This window comes from Ornithodoros turicata, chromosome 1 (genome assembly GCF_037126465.1).
Source record: "Ornithodoros turicata isolate Travis chromosome 1, ASM3712646v1, whole genome shotgun sequence".
NCBI classification, from domain to species: domain Eukaryota; kingdom Metazoa; phylum Arthropoda; class Arachnida; order Ixodida; family Argasidae; genus Ornithodoros; species Ornithodoros turicata.
Genome location: NC_088201.1, coordinates 206,091,464 through 206,105,642, shown reverse-complemented (window position 1 = coordinate 206,105,642; position 14,179 = coordinate 206,091,464). Strand labels below are relative to the sequence as shown.

The window sequence follows — 14,179 nt, the reverse complement described above, 5'->3', positions numbered from 1 at the left end:
GTGGAACGGATATATTCTGAGGTCAACAGCTTTCGACGAACATATCACTGGACTGCTGCACACGGAGCGAATGATAGGAGACAAGAACTGCTGTAACTTAACTGTGACTTAGTAGAAACTGAATGTGCATGTATATATTGTCGGGGATTAAGAGGGAGCAACTCAGCGGGACAATCGAGAGGTTTATTCTGACCAGCAAGAAGAAGCAGGCACGCGCGATCATTCAGATGCGAGCACGATCAGGGCATCGTCTTTATTCTGACGTGAGGTTCTGACATGATACTTGGTACTGACTTCTTATACGACACTCGAGCTCTAGTCGATTGCGCCACCGGCACCATCACCTGGGACGAGCTACCCAGCGAACCACTCTTCCCCGATGACAGGAAAGAGACCGTTCGATTATGTGCACGGGAGGACACCCTGCTGCCTCCAAACGCTTTGTCCCCAATTCGGCTTCGTGCCAGTACACCATGCCCCGTCACACACACCGTCGAACATACTATAAACACGGGAGACTCCGCCCCGATTCACTGCCGTCCATACAGAGTCTCGTCGTCGGAACGCAACATAATCCAGACGCATGTCTCTGATATGCTAACGTGACGTAGTGCAACCATCGTCGAGCCCTTGGTCCTCGCCAGTTGTCCTAGTGAAGAAAAAAGACGGCACCTGGCGATTCTGTATCGATTTCCGCAAACTGAACAAAATTACGAAGAAAGACGTGTACCCCTTCCACGTATCGATGACCTTCTGGACTGTTTGAACGGGTCCGAGTCCTTTAGAGTCCTTCTTTAGACCTACGGAGTGGCTACTGGCAGATCCCAGTTGCGCGACCTGACCGTGAAAAGACAGCATTTATCACCCCGGACGGTCTATTTGAGTTCACGGTAATGCCGTTCGGACTGTGCGCCTGCAACTTTCGAAAGAATGATGGATACCATCCTCCAGGGCCTCAAGTGGCACACGTGTCTTTGCTACCTAGACGATGTTGTTATCTTCTCTTCCACATTTCGGGATCATGTGGACCGGTTGCTTGAGGTCCTCTCCCGATTCCGCTGTGCGGGCCTCCAGCTAAACTCGAAGAAGTGCCTCTTTAGTAGTCGCCGCATCACCGTTTTGGGACATGTCGTCGACCGCCACGGTATACATCCAGACCCCAAGAAAGTCGAAGCCGTCCAGAAGTTTCCATGTCCCACGTCACTTAAACAGTTGCACGCCTTCCTTGGATTATGCTCATACTTCCGCCGTTCCATACCTCACTTCGCTGACATCGCCGAACCGCTGTACAGCCTGCTCAAGAAAGACGCCCGATATCATTGGACGGAGGCTGCAGACCACTCGTTACTCGTCCTCAAGCAACATCTTACGACGGACTGGGGTTTTTCGCTGAAGGTGCCTGGACTGAACTCCATACCGACGCTAGCGACACGGGATTGGGGGCTGTCCTCGTCCAAAAAGTTAACGGTGTGGAACGTGTCATCGCCTACGCCAGCCGTACTCTCTCTCGACCAGAGCGTAACTATTCGACCACCGAGAAAGAATGCTTGGCCGTTGTTTGGGCAATCTCCAAATTTCGTCCCTATATCTACGGAAGACCTTTTAGTGTCGTGACAGATCACCATTCCCTATGTTGGCTCTCCAATCTGAAAGATCCCGGAGGCCGCCTTGGCCGCTGGATGCTCCAGCTGCAAGAATACGACATTACTATTTCCTACAAGTCTGGCCGACAACACTCCGACGCGGACGCTCTTTCTCGCCTACATCCAGATACCCATGACGATTCCGTCACCTCCGCTCTGTACACGACTTGCCCTCTCTCCACTGTGGTCCTTGACATTGAACAGCGTCGCGATCCTCTTCTCCTCCCTCTCATACAAGTGCTAGAGGACACAGATCGACCGGCACCACGACGCCTCCAGCGAAAAGCCAAGCTGTACACCTTGCACGACTCCATTCTCTATCGCAAGAACTATCGCCCCGACGGCAACCGTTGGCTGCTTGTTGTGCCGGCATCTCTGCAAACTGACATCATCCGCACGTGCCATGATGACCCAACTGCTGGACACCTCGGGTTTCTCAAGACATATTCTCGACTCGCCGATCGCTTTTTCTGGCGCGGCATGTAACGCTCCGTCTGGAAACACGTTCGCTCTTGCGCACCCTGCCAACGGCGCAAGCACCCTACTGGACTCCCTCCCGCGCACCTCCAACCACTTGCCCCACCGTCTCAACCGTTTGGCCGGCTCGGCATTGACTTTCTGGGACCCTTCCCGCCTTCTACTCGTGGAAACCGGTGGATATTGGTTGCTGTAGATCATTTGACACGATACGTCGAGACCAAAGCCGTCCCTGTAGACACTGCGGACAAGGTCTCCCACTTTTTCCTCCACCGCATAGTCCGTCGACACGGTGCGCCTCGTACCCTTCTCAGTGACCGCGGTACCCCTTTCTTGTCCGCTGTCGTTCGTTCCCTCCTTGACGCCTGCAACACGGTCCATGCCCTCACGACGTCCTACCACCCACAAACGAATGGTTTAACTGAGCGCTTCAACCACACACTCGCCGATATGGTCTCGATGTACGTCTCCTGCGACCACGCCAACTGGGACATGGTGTTACCATACGTCACTTATGCCTACAACACCGCACGACAGCGCACTATCGGCTATAGCCCCTACTATCTTCTCTACTCCAGGCAACCTACAACTCTGTTAGATACCCTGCTGCCTTCTCTTCCCGAGGCCGTTCCGCCTGTCCTGGTGGCCGACGCCGTCGCTAACGCTGAAGAAGCTCGTCAGTTGGCTCGCCTACGCACATTCGCTTCGCAAGACGAAGACCGTTCCCGGTATGACGCCCGCCACCGTGCTGTGGAATACAGCGTCGGAGATGAAGTTCTCCTGTGGACACCAACTCGTCTCCCGTTCCACGAAACTCTTGAAGGGCTACGTTGGCCCGTATCGCGTGACTACGCAGCTCTCCCCTCTCAACTATGAGGTCACACCCCTTGTACCGCCGCATGACCGCCGCTCACGTGGAACAGAAGTTGTTCACGTATTGCGTATGAAGCCTTTCGTCCGGCCGGCCGAACCCCCAGCCCAGCCTTCCGAAGGAAGGGGGTAATGTCGTGAAGATAATGAAGACGATGCCCTGATCGTGCTCGAATCTGAATGATCGCGCGTGCCTGCTTCTTCTTGCTGGTCAGAATAAACCTCTCGATTGTCCCGCTGAGTTGCTCCCTCTTAATCCCCGACAATATGAGCGAGGGTACGTGATGGAATGACAATATGCAAGTGTGTGCTTGCTATGTACACGATATAAAAAGTACATTTTACTGCCAGCAGTAGCATTTGAACTGCATTTGAACTGCGAACTGCCAGCAGCATTTTAAGCCAGCTGTAGGACTCCAACCCACATCTTCTGGATTACCAGTCCTTTCTATGTTGTTCGAGCCTCAGAACTTCAGTTCTTTCATATCGTGATAGTTCATGTTTATTTATCATATGGCCCACTAGTTTGGCCGTCGTGGAGCGTTTCGACCTCGTTTTTAGTGCATCTACTGAATTCTACTGAATTTTCTGATGCCGACTTCGTCAATTTCTGTCTAAGTGACCTGGCAACACTGCGAGAGGCAGTGGCAGCTGTAACAGGAGACAGCGTTGCAGTAAGTCGGTCTTGTCTCGGATTGCCGTGGCAGATATCATGAATGTCATCTGCAATATACTTGGCCCTCTTTGTTTTTACAAATGTTGCATTATGCTTTCTAAGACAATCCAATGACAACACTCATGGTGAAAAAATTTTCGATATCCTGGAAGAATGTTCGACGTTAAGAGGACGCACAATGCGTACGGGGAGGAACCGGACGATGAAAAGCCAAACGGACTGCACATGGTGTTTGTCCTGGTGATAGCAGGTACCCAGGGAGCACATTGTGGGCTAGTAGACGTTTGAATTAAGTCTAAAAAAAGAGATAAGGAATGTTTATAGAATGTCTAGGCACTAGACCAAATGTCAATTATCCGTCCACTAGACGTCAAATAACACGTCTAGCGTTACGCCACCTATCCATCTAGCCTTAGACATCAAGGTATATGCTCCTAGCCGAGATTTAGACATTCTTTTGACCTGATGTCTGGAACAGGGTCAGACACTTAACCGTGTATTATACATGAAGTCTACAGCTAGACCAATTTTATCCCTTCATTCAGGCGACAGGCCTAGGATTATACATTTCCTGTACCTTACTTTAGCCAACCTTAGACTACGTTAGACCATGACTAGCCCTGCTACCATCCTGGCATGCATTCATGCAGAAATGTGATAGTATTGATAGCAAACAAGGATCTGAGCATCAACATTTATTCACAGCAAACCACACACAAAGTATATGGTACAAAACTCAGTCAAAAACTGGATTGACTTTGCTGCCAAACAGGTGTCTTGTGTTTTGACTGATGAGTGTTGAATTGGCAGCAGGGTGTTGGAAGGCCACCTCATTCCTTTTTTTCCGATGAGCGATTGTTGGTGCTGGAGCGCTGCCTCCAGTGGCTCACTGTGGATAGAAAATAGAACAAAACACGCCAGGAAGCATCATGTAGCCTGCTAGTTCTAACTAGTTTATTTACTGGCTATGCACACTCTTTCACGGAATGCTTGTCTACGGCCACATAAGAGCAAAAATGGTATCAACACTGATCTGGTAGACCCATAAATAAAAGATGCTGCGCGTACAAAAATCACAGAACCGTTAGAGTCACACAACACGAATTGCAGCAACAGCTGAAAATCTGTGCGTGACTACCTCATGTGGACGATGCCGGGACCCCAGGGAAACGAGACTCTAATAGCTGTCGCTGTGAAAATAAGCTGTATATGGGGTAATTAATTTTATCCTTTAGAGAACTTTTAGTTGAAAAAAAGAAAAAAAAAGCAGCATGGATGCCGCTTTTGCAACTGAGTTATACGGCTAGGTGGACTTTCTCTCGAAAGAAATACACAACTACACGGTGACTAATTCCCTATGATTTATGAACCAATTTTTTAATTATGGATCTCAGGAATAAGAGTCTCGTCTCGTTCCATTTCACGTTTAACAAAGCCCGAAAGATACAAGAGCTAAAATACCCATCCCTAAAACCGCTTTGACCGAGAAGATAGGAAGCCCAGCGCTGATTTCTGCGGGCCACACGATTTGGAGTAGGTGCCGATCAGCTAGCCAGATAAACAGCTCTCCAGTCCACATTAGCGTCTGTCGTCGTAGATGATGTGCGCCATTTTGATTTTGGCTCGTTTGCATACCGAATTCAGCTCATACAACACGGGCTGATTATTTTCAAGGGACAGAATAGCTTTCAACGAGGATTGTTTCCAGTTCTACTACCTTGCTTTTGTTCAAAATTCCCTAATTAAAGAGTTAACTATATTCTATGATGACAAACCGCATACTGCTGGTCGCGTCTCTTCCTACAGTTTGTCATTATCAGTGATGGAAGTGCCTCGAAGCCCTCTGTCACAACCATTCGCCCAGGAAAAACTACCGTTTCAGCGGAGTTTCACGATCCACCATCACAGGGCTCCGGGTCTGTACAGTTACTAATTTAAAATGTGGAATGACCGCTCCCCAAGTTAATTTCATTTTCGCTGTGTCTTGGAAATTTTTCAATTCAAGATAGAGGAGTGAGATTGGTGACTCACAAGCCTGACCTGCTTCTGGAGGAACCTGTGCATAGTGGGGGCGAACTTCGTGTCCACATACGCAATGTGTTTCGTTGCCTAAGGGCTGAGCAATTCTCAAGGGTAGCAAGTTACAGTGGCAGTCGTAAATTAGTTTAAGCAATACCTATACAGAGACGGCAAGCTACCCTGGGAATCGAAAATCAGTCTAAGCGTGGAAATCACCTCGTGCCTCTCAGTTCGGATAGCGATGAACATATAAGCAAAATGCAAGCGAGGTGGTGTACATTGGCAACATGTCCCTGAACCGGAGAAAACAAACTGAAGAGCGCAGTCGTTAATACATCAATGCGACAGGCGTTTTCTCGTGACGGGTGCGTCCTCGATTGGTCCAGCATGCGACTGCGAAGCACTCCATGATTGGCGCAGCACTTCCGTCACTGCATTATGTAAAAACAACATCTGCGCTGCTCTCACGACTTCGATACAAAAATTATGTACAGGGTAACGATAAACATTGTGTATACTATATTATAAAAGGCATTACAAAGCAAGAGCTCTATCACCACGTCCAATTTTAAGCTCTATTCACATGACGTCATCCGGAAGAGACCGCCACTGTCGTGATGTCAGATGTGCTGGCGTCGGCCACCATATAGTAGGTCCCATCCAAGCCGTTACCCATATTATACTCACCGTACATCTGGTGTGTGAAACTTGTTCTTTTGTGATTTGTAGCATATCCAAGCGATTTCCACGTTTTCGACGCTAATAGTCACGTAAAAAGTATATGGCAGCAAACGAATGCAAGGGCGTAACATTGCTGGACCTTTAGTATGGCGCTGAGGTGACGTCAGTGAATAAACCTTATAGTAAATCTTGCAACATTGCCAGATAGCTGTTTGGGTGACGTATGGCGGAATGACATGGTCACACTGTTCTCCATACAATACCATGAATGTTTCAAAACGACTAAGCACAGAAATGCTCGTTCTGTACCTTTTGAAGAATATTTTGTCTGCTGCTCGTGCATGTTGTGCGGTTCTCTAGCAAGCTTCTGGCATCCCTGTGTTCTACATCACACTTGCCTACTGACTTTCACAGCAGCATCTGCAAAAAAGTTCGATTTCGTTAACCACACGACAAGCGTGTGATTGGAAAACAGTTCGAGCCCTCTACCTACTGTATTTACAGTACTTTGTTGACAAAAAATTTGAAGAGGCTCCCACTTAGAGTAAGATTAGGAAGCACGCAGAACATCAGGAACATTGGAGAACAACATAGTTACACATCAGCGAGAACTGCTTCCCCTTACCTCACAGGGAACTGCAGAGGGCTACAGTCGAGCGTATGTGCAAAGAGATGTTTCTTAGGGTAGGTTACCACTATTTTCATATCCACCGATGCCCAAGATAGCCCAAGCACCTATAAAAAGAAAAACACAGTTGCTCTGAAACCATGATATGCAAAAAAAAAATATCTCTGGTAGACGAGAGGTTGTCTATGTCTACAGCAACATATACAGATGGCGCGTCCAGAAACGCCAACTCCTCGTTGACATCCGCCATACCATCCGCCATACCATCCGCTCGCGTAGTACACATGCGACGTGTTTCACATGTAACCTCATCAACAGCTGCAGAACTCTATGCCATTGTTTTCTTTCTGTAGGACATCGTTGATTTTACCTCCGGGAATGGGCTGTCTTCACCGACTCCAAATCTGCACTGGAAGCTATTGAAAATGCTGGCATACGAGGCTCATCTCCCCTACTATCCTGTATCGCTACTCTCGGATGTGTGAATGACTTACCAAATATGTACGCAGCACGCTGGTTCTCCAGTGGGTTCCAGTCCATTGTGGTGCCGAGTGGAATGAGCTGGCGGACAGCGCACCGAGGCAGGTCTCTGTCGTATCGGAAGCGGACCAGCATTGCACCAGCAGCGGTTTCATCGCAGCAGCGAGGAAACCGCCGCTCTATCCTGCGATGCCTCGTGATAACCATGGCTTCCCTCTAGTTGACAACCGCCATTCTTCCCCCTCCCGCTCTATGCCGAGCAGAGTTGATCCAACGCTCGCTTTCCGTATGCCACAAAACACCCTTCGTCAAGATGCAGCATTAATCCATCGAATGCGACTCGATGTTGCTTTTACAGCTCAGTGGTATTATCGCTTGAGACAAGTTGACTCTCCCAGTTATTGTCACTGCGGTGCTCTAGAGGATCTGGAGCACATTGTTTTTCGTTGCCCGCAATACAAACATTTTTCCAACCGCACTCTCCGGGTCTCCTAGACTCTCTTGATCTCTTGGAGTTCGCTAGACTCTCGCCTCTTCTCCTTATCAGAATCGCTTGTATTGCTTGGTCCCTGGACAAAATTCAGCCCACGAACGCTCTTTTAGCTCTCGAACGCTCTCTCAAAGCTCTTTTTAACCTACCTGGCCAAAATCGGGCTTCGATCATTATTGTGAAGGGGCTCGTTATTTCATTCCGCACATCACCAATGGGGTATAGTATCGCTCCTGGTGATGAATCTCATCATTAATTATCTTACAGTAAAGTTGTTGATACTATTTTGTAACCTTCATATGTAATAGTCAAAAGAAATGTGTCATTGCATTCATGGTTACTTCAAGGTCATTTAAGTGGAAACAGAGGTTCTCTTGGATACCGAGGACGTGAATCGCTGCTTTGATAGCGGGATTGTATTTGGGGTTATGCGTCCACAAGTGATTTTGGAAACGAAAGCAGCGAGAAAATATCTGTGACCTCCGAACAACACTGTAAAACTGTAGCATTCTCGAGACTAGGAAACTACAAAATCGACACAGATTTTAGCAATTCTTTCATTTCTGCAGTGACTGAGTATGGTTTGAAAGCATAGAAATGTGGTGTTGCATCCTCTCTCTCTTACAGAGCATGCCATAAGATGTTTTCTTCCTTTCGGCATTTTCATCTTCCAATGCTCCTCGGTACCGGATGTTTTATGTTGCGTGCGTCACAAATGCTCATTTTGATGTAGAAGTGGAAGACATGTGTAGGACAAGGATGATTCCCCGACCTGTACAAAGGGAGCGTTTGATGCGAACAGAAAACTTAAATGCTCAGTGTAGGAAAACGAAACAGAACACGCTCGCAGATGGTGCACGTGATCCCCAGCCCTCTTCTTCTTCAGTTCCTTATACTCCCCATCGGCGAAATGAGGATGGTGGGATCGATGCACGTAATGCCCAAAATGGTGACGTGGTGTAGACGATATTACAGCTACTGCTTATGCAGAAATTGGAGTATAGAGTGTTCGTAAATGCTGGACGGGCCATCGAATGATTGTTCCGCTTGAAAGTGCCACCTTGGATGCTCCAGTAGCGCTGTCGTGTCCTGGGGGTTCATCGGAAATCCACGAGCGAGAGGTGGCCTGCCAAGAGATGCTTGAAAACCGGATGAGGGTTGCAGCATCACACCACCTACTGCTAGATTGTTTGTGCTGCCTGTGTGCTGCAAACGATGAAATGAACGAAACATCACAATGTGGTCACGCTACCACTTCGTTTCTGGGTCCCCCTCATCCTACCGAGTCGTTTCTTCCGTGTAGCCACTTTAACCTCGACTGTCTCAATGGCTAGGCTCTGCTGAGAGGCGGACGCGGAGTAAATGACGGCCTTACCGTCTTGTGTCATAGCCGTGGTTCGTTATCCCTATAGGTCTACGTTGTCATGCTCGCTCGTTGATCGTCTGCGATGACGTTTAAAATACATGTCAGAGTACCTTCTTTGTGGTCTGAGTCTTACTTGCTGGTCTGTGATGTTGTCATGCTCTTCCTACTCATACGCCCTGCGAAGTTCAACATGAAGGGTGTTACAGGGTAGAGACCTCTATAGGGCGACGGTAGAACCCTTGGTTAAGAGATCTCAGTATGGGTCCTCGACGCTGCGGCAGGAGACGTCTGAAGTCGGGAAGGTCTTACGTTTCCTAGGGTGGTGGACCTCTGTGGGACATCGAGCGACGTGGTCTGGAGACCAACCGATGTAAACGACAGCGGCCTGCATCATACGGATGTCCTGGAACGGCTTCTACATCGGGCACAGTCACGTTGGCCGCATCGCGACCTTTCTCTCCAAGAACGACGTCAAGCTTGACCACTTCCCTATCGCGTAAGCTGCGCTTTAGTATTTGCGGGTTGTTGCGAGTGATGCTCGTCTGAACGAAGACATCCTCATAGGTATCGTTCCGGCTAATGAATCCATAGCCGTTCTTCAAGTTGCACCATTTTACAGTCCCGAGCACACGCTCGGCGAGCACTGGCTTCTTGATCGAATCACCCATGGTATATGCCTTCGGTGTTTCACGTTGGCCCTTTTCTGGATCAGTACCGAGGAGCCAGCGGTTACTGGGAGGACGGATGCAGTATCATGAAGAGTAGAGACGTTGACTGCAATGAAATGTGACTGTGGCATAGTGTCGTTGAATGGCCTGTTTGCGGCGGGGCTCTCACTTTCGATGTCACCAGAACCGACGTTCTCGATTGAGTCGATGGAGAAAGTACTCGAGGTCTGCACGTTCTTGCAACAAAAAGACGTGAGATGCTGGCCCTTGCAGTGTGTACAAGATAACCGTGCCGCAGACCTGCATTCCTTGGCCATACGTTGTCGTTTGCCGCACTTAAAACAACACACGGACTGCCGCAACTTCGAAAGCTTTTCTGCGGAGGAGAGTGGGGCCTTGCATTCTTGAATGGAATGCTGTGTGGATCCACAAAGTACGCACTTGAGAATTTGAGGATCGCTGTGGGTCGCCAAGGCAGAGGCGGAAGGAAGTCGGGATGAAGGTTCAGGAGAAGAATCGTATTGTGATACAGTTTCCTTCTTGCGGCGTATCATTCGTTCCCGGTATTCAATCTCCTTCCGTAGGAAAGCCAGGTGTGACATGAGATCAGTCGAACCAGTCGAACTCTGCTGGGGCAACGGGTCTTGGGCGAAAACTGGTGGGGGTGACGGTGCTGATGAGCTGACGTCATTACGACGTTCCTGACAGTGACATTCAAGCTCGAGGTCGGGCGGGAGCTTTTTCCGTAATGCTGTGAGGACTATAATACAGTAGGCACTGTCAGGAACCTGTAGACGTTTTAGATTACTCATCCTTACGGTTAAGCTTTCATACAACTTGCGCTGGCTTTACCACATCATGAGAGGAATGAATGGTGGGTAATTATAGAAGGTGATCCATGTGTTCAGAGGATACACCCTTTGTTGCCAAACTGTTGCCGTAGGATGATGATTGCGGTTTGATAGTTGTCAACCGTAAGGGTCAACCCTTTGATGGCGAGTTCCGCTTTGCTCTTGCTGAGAGATCGGACATATTGGAACTTCGGGCAGTGACGGAAAGTGCTCGGTTGTTACGTATCACCGATTCAAAGTGGTCCCAGAATGATTGCCAACAAGATAACTCTCCCACAAAGGGCTCAGTTTGAAGTTCGGGAAGCTTTGCAATGTTCACGTGCGGAGCTGACGATCGGGTTCTGGAATGTCTTGTATCGTCATTAGGCTTGGAGGATAGGGCAGGCGTAGACCGATAACGGTTCGCACTTAGCTTAGCCTGAGTGGTGATTTCCATATACTGGTCACAGCTCTGTGCTTCGCGGTCGATCTCCTCATCCTCTCCTGTACCTGCAATTTCATGGCCCATCTCTGTCAGGATTGTCGCTTTAGCCGTAAAGCAAAGAAAGCTTCGGTTCGATGTCTTCTCTCGTTGGATTTCGCCCGTTTTGTATTCTCTTGATATCATCGGTCAGTGTGGTAGTCCGAGAGCAAGCAGCGGCGCGTTGTCTCTTCAGGCGTCACATGTTTCTGGAAAAATCCTTTCGTCATGAACCAATGGATGAGTCTCTTCCCAGGTTTCGGTTGTCATGTAGCATGCATATGAATTGCTTCTAAAACTTGCGAATGTGATGCTTAGAGAGTGGTTTGAAACTGGTTTGATTAAAGTGAATAGTTAAGATACAACTCCTAAAATCTCACATACACTGTAAAAATACATTTCGTCGTAGCATAATGCGACCATATTCACACTTATGCATGGCAATTAGGCGAATTCGGATACTGAAAAAAAAAAATTCAGGCGAATACATACTAACCTCATCATTACCGTACGCAGCGCATGACCAAGGGTTATCTAACGAATTTACAGCTGTCTGCTGGCGGGGATTACTGGTACTAAAACCCATCCGAATCACTACAACCGAGTCCCACGCGTACTGTATTCCCTTCGAATGCAGCTGACAAGGTTGGACTTCCATACATTGCTGCTGAAGTGTATTTGCCCTCTTAATTCTTAATACATATGCCTGACATCGCATGGCATTAGGTGAAACAGCCTATGCGGCGGTTGTTGTTTGGCAGCGTTCAATAATACACACTAATTACAGAACATCACCACATTGCATGCTGAAGGTCGACTATTGCACAGGATGATACCGTTATCAATGTTGATATGTTGAAGACAGTAGGTTTTTTCGACACTTCTGTAGCTACGTTAAATATCGCGAAAAGGCGTACGCCTCGTGCTTTCCACCAGAAGTTACAAAGGCAGCGTTCTCTGCAGTGGCTGGACGTCAGCGTGTCTCGTGGCCATTTTTACAGCGCACCGTGACAGACACTTCTAGCGAACTCGAGTTGTACACCTTCATCATTCAGTCTAATGTTCGGAAGATTGGAGGAAGAAATCTCGCAAATGCTCACTCTAACTCCAGGGCAAACCTCAGTGAAAGAGCGCTCGGGATGCGAAGGTCGTCCTAGTTCCGACATCCATATTCAGTTGAGGGGCTTATTAGATTAGTGAAGTCATAAATAATAACGCAGGCGCCGAGTGGTGTGTGCAGTTCCTGTTTTACGTGTTGTAATACCAACGTGGAAATTTCGTTTCATGCATATAATTGACGATGTGTTGCATAACAACGTGATACTTTCAGACGGCGCTCTGCACTGGTAGTGGCTGAGCCTTTGGCGTCACGCATTGCATGTGCCCATGCGACATTTCTGTATGTGCATACGGTTCCTCCGTTTGATGCTTGGTGCGGTAGTGGCCCAATTAACTCCGGTGTTTAAAGCTTGATTTTACAGAAACTACGAGCTTTTAGCGCATTCATTTTTACATGTGGAATCGTTTTTGCATTCCTTATCGACTTTCTACTCGGGGACCATTTAGTATACCCCGAAATGTGAAAAACATTGGAAACTGACGACTGTATCGAAGGTTGAGTTCTGTGCTTTCTTTTCAGTAATGTGGAATTCGGCTTTCTTTCCAGGCTTGCCGCGGTGATGACGTGGACATTGGGGTCCGACAAGACGGTCCAGCTCATACTGACGCGTGGAGCTTCACAAAAACGCTTCCCAGCTATGCTGATTTATTTGTCTTCTACGCCACAAGCCCCGGTATTGTAACTATATTTATTTCAAGTATGGAAAAATTATACGATGTCAATCAGCTGCTCAGCTATTATTCAGAATCAGCTATAAAAGAGACTAATGTTATTCTGCTGGGAAACTGAGAGTGATCATGTGTTTCTTACACCTCGCAGCGAGACTCCAGCTTTTGTAGAACGCCTCTCAGGGCACCGCCTCATGAGCAACAGTTCTCAGCTTTATGGAACTACAGGTGTCGTAGACACCCGTTCCTTCTTCTATATCATAACACCGCACATGTTAAACTTAAAGGGGCGTGGAAGCGACCTCAATTTCCTGTTTTATTTTTTTTCGCTAGCGACGTCTTCTGCAACGAATACAATGAGCTCCTGGGAAAGAACGATGAGCGCAGGTGGCCTACAGAGGGCGCGCAAGGCTCTGTTCCGCGCACCTCTAAGAAACTCTCTCCACATGCAAAGAGCGCATCGGTGAACGAGAAGACCACTGATCTCTCTATATAAAGGCTGGATTGCGCATAGGAGAGAGGCGCGTGGGAGAGAGGTGCGGCAACCGGCCGCCATGTGGAGGGCCCACTGTCGCCGGCTGCTCCCATAAAAAACAATGGGAAGAAATTTGATTTGGAGTATTTATTGCGCTTTAAACGCTCCGCATTGCTGATTAGCACGCATCTTTCTTAGGAATCAGTGTTCTGATGAATTCAACGTGCTTCAGCCGTGTTCCTGTAGTTTTTAATGGTAATTGCCTTCTTTTCCTTCTCCGCTGCCTGTATTCCGAATAGGGGGCCGTAAGTGTTGTGCACAGGGAGCATACGCATGAAGGAAAATTCGGTGAATGACCGGCCTCGGTGGCTCAGTCGGTAGCGTGTTCGCCTTCTGATCCCGAGACCGCGGGTTCGAACCCGGCCGAGGACGCCAGCAACTTGGTGGCAGGGTAGAAGTTGCTCAGACACGCCGTCTTCCGCGAGGGACGTTAAATACGGGGTGCCGTGTGATGAGCTTTCATCGCACGTTAAAGAACCCTCAGGTGGGCAAAAGCAATCCACAGACCGACCGCTGTGGCGTCGCTCATGATCTCAGTTGTCTCGCG

At 48.4% G+C, this 14,179-nt stretch overlaps 1 protein-coding gene across 2 annotated transcripts in view; it reads left to right on the top strand.

Annotated features, from left to right (window-relative positions):
* LOC135378996 (caspase-3-like) overlaps window positions 1–14,179 on the top strand; it is a 198,593-nt gene that overhangs the window by 167,303 nt on the left and 17,111 nt on the right. For both annotated transcript variants that reach the window (XM_064612221.1, XM_064612220.1), the window contains one exon: window positions 12,976–13,102. In XM_064612221.1, coding sequence (XP_064468291.1) covers window positions 12,976–13,102 — 127 coding nt within the window. The remainder of the gene's footprint in view (window positions 1–12,975; window positions 13,103–14,179) is intronic.